General features: G+C 52.4%; 1 protein-coding gene across 1 annotated transcript in view; it reads left to right on the forward strand.

The window, feature by feature from the left end:
* The first annotated feature begins 685 nt into the window (after positions 1-685).
* NCCRP1 (non-specific cytotoxic cell receptor protein 1 homolog (zebrafish)) overlaps positions 686-3,010 on the forward strand; it is a 16,070-nt gene continuing 13,745 nt past the window's right edge. Inside the window, exon 1 of the mRNA XM_011973413.1 lies at positions 686-735. Coding sequence (XP_011828803.1) covers positions 686-735 — 50 coding nt within the window. The remainder of the gene's footprint in view (positions 736-3,010) is intronic.

The following is a 3,010-nucleotide window of genomic DNA, read 5'->3' on the forward strand; positions in this document are numbered from 1 at the left end:
TGATCCGTCGGCCTCAGCCTCTCAAAGTGCTGGGATTACAGGTGTGAGACACCATGCCTGGCCAATTTTTTAATTTCTTGTAGAGATGGGGTTTCACCATGTTGCCCAGGCCTTTCTGGAACTCTTGAGCTCAAGTGATCCTCCCGTCTTGGCCTCCCAAAGTGTTGGGATTCCAGGGGCCCTCTCTTCCTGTTTTCTGGCTCTTTGTGTATCTTTTTGCTCTCTCTGCCTCTCCCTGTCCACACTCTTCCCTCCTCCTACCCAACCTCAGTCCTGCCTCTCTGTCGCCCCCTGCAGGGTGAAGCAGGCTCACTGCCCCTCCACCTCACACACCTCTGAAATTTGTATCTGGGGCAGGCAGCACCCACCCCAGCTCACCTTTCTCCTACCCCTGCCCCCTCCTGACCTGGCTGCGCTTTCCCACCCTCCACAGCCCTGATGCAGAGCCCAGGATCTGCTACCCCAGTCCCAGGTGCCCACCCTCCAGGACCCCTGCCCTTCCCCTCTACCAGCAGGCTTGGCCATAGGACACGCTGACTCCTGGGGGTGACGGGTTTTGCAGCAGGTGTGGTGGGAGCTAGGCTCGGGCAGGTTGGAAGCGGTGCCTCGGCTGGGTCAGAGCCTCTTCCTCCTGCTGCCCAGCTGGGCCTTCCTGCCCTCCCTGCCCAGCAAGCAGAGCAACGTCATGTCAGCCCTGAGCTGGGGACAAACAGACCTGCCCAAGGCCCTGCCCTGGTGAGGATGACATTCGGGCAGGGTGAGAGATTGTGACCCAGTGAACACAGCCACAGGCGCAGATGTATTTACAAAGCATGCTGAATGCAAGAAAGGACCAACGGGGTGTGATAGGGAATTGCAGGGGAGGGGAATTTTCCTGGCCTGGGGACGGCCCAGCTCTCTTTCTTTGTACCAGTAGAGAACAATCATCAAGCCATCTTGTTAGGCAGGAAAAAGCAAGAAGGGCGTGTGCCTTATGACAAGATGACTTGTTTCGTTTTGTTTTGTTGAGAGTCTCTGTCACCCAGGCTGGAGTGCAGTGGCGCGATCCTGGCTCACTGTAGCCTCGACCTCCCAGGTTCAAGCGATCCTCCCACCTCAGCCTCCCAAGTAGGTGGAACCACAGGCACATCCCACCACGCCTGGCAATTTTTTTTTGGTAGAGACAGGGATTTTGCTGTGTTGCCCAGGCTGGTCTCAAATTCCTGAGCTCAAGCCATCCTCCCACCTCAGCCTCCGAAAGTGCTGTAATTGCAGGCACTGCGCCAGGCTGTTTTTTTTGTTTTGTTTTGTTTTGTTGAGACGAAGTCTCACTCTGTCACCCAGGCTGGAGTGCAGTAGCGCAGTCTCAGCTCACTACAACCTCTGCCTCACAGACTGAAATGATTCTCCTGCCTCAGCCTCCTGAGTAGCTGGTATTACAGGCACGCACCACCACACCTGGCTAATTTTTGTATTTTTGGTAGAATCGGGGTTTAGCCATGTTGGCCAGGCTGGTCTTGAACTCCTGACCTCCAGTGATCTACCTGTCTCACCCTCCCAAAGTCTCAGGATTACAGGTGTGAGCCATGGCGCCAGGCCATCGGCTGGTTTTTATTTCATCCAGTTCCCTGGTTATCGACAAGGTGATGCTTCCCGGATTTTCATCTCAGCCCCGACCCCTCTCTCAACTCCAGCCCGTACATCCAGTTGTCCTGGCATCGTCCCTGTGGATACCTCGTTCTTAACATATATGCATGGAGTACTTGATTTCCCAAGAACCCCCTCAAAGAGCTGCCTCGTTCTCTGTCTGACCTCATCTCCCCTTCATTCTCTTCACCCCACACTGGCCTCCCTGCAATTCCCCAACCCACCAAGCTCTGTCCCACCTCAAGGCCTTTGCACTGACTGTTTCCTCTCCCAGAATGCTCCTCTCCCAGTTCCGCAGCCAGTTCCTTCCCCTTCTTCAGGTCTCTGCTCAAATATCACCTCCTCCGAGAAGCCCTCCCTGACCACCCCAACTAGGCAAGGCTTCCACCTGCTCTTCTCTGCCCTGACAGCCCATTCTTCACCTTCAAGGCACTTAGTGCTGTTTGTCAATTAACTAGTTACTTGTTGACTTGTAACTGATTGACATCCCTTTCCCTACAAGGCTGCAAGCCCTGTGACAGGAATGGCGTCTGTTCTTTCACAACATTACACCCGAGTGCATAGGGCTTGACCACTGAAGGCATCTCATAAACATCTGTTGAAAGAACAGGTTGTAGAAAGGGGAATGAGAGGCTCCGGCCATTGTTTGCGTTATAAAAATTATACTTTTTACCAGCCTGGGCAGCATAGCGAGACCCCTATCTCTACAAAACATTTAAAAATTAACTGGGCATGGTGGTGTGTGCCAGTGATCCCAGCCTGAGGTGGGAGAATCACTTGAGCCCAGGAGGTTGAGGTTACAGTGAGCTATGATGGAGCCACTGCACTCCAGCCTAGGTGACAGAGAGAAACCCTGTCTCAAAAAAAAAAAAAAAAAAAAAAAAAAAATTACACTTAGGCGGAGTGCAGTGCCTAATGCCTGTAATCCCAGCACTTTGAGAGGCCACGGCAGGTGGATCACCTGAGATCAGGAGTTGAGACCAGCCTGGGCAACATGGTGAAACCTCGTCTCTAGTAAAAATACATAATAAATTATCTGGATGTGGTGTCGCATGCCTGTAATCCTAATCCCAGTTACTGGGGAGGCTGAGGCAGGAGAATGGCTTGAACTTAAGAGGTGGAGGTTGTAGTGAGCCGAGATTGCACCACTGCACTCCAGCCTGGGCAACAGAGCAAGACTCCATCTAAAAAAAAAAAAAAAAAATTACGCTTAAAAGTGTAATACTTAGGCTGGGTGCAGTGGCTTATGCCTGTAATCTCAGCACTTTGGTACGCTGAGGTGAGCAGATCGCTTGAGGTCAGGAGTTTGAGACCAGCCTGGCCAACATGGTGAAACCCCATCTCTACTAAAAATACAAAAATTAGCTGGGTGTGGTGACAGGTG

The sequence above is a fragment of the Mandrillus leucophaeus genome, unplaced genomic scaffold (assembly GCF_000951045.1).
Source record: "Mandrillus leucophaeus isolate KB7577 unplaced genomic scaffold, Mleu.le_1.0 Scaffold137, whole genome shotgun sequence".
NCBI classification, from domain to species: Eukaryota; Metazoa; Chordata; class Mammalia; order Primates; family Cercopithecidae; genus Mandrillus; species Mandrillus leucophaeus.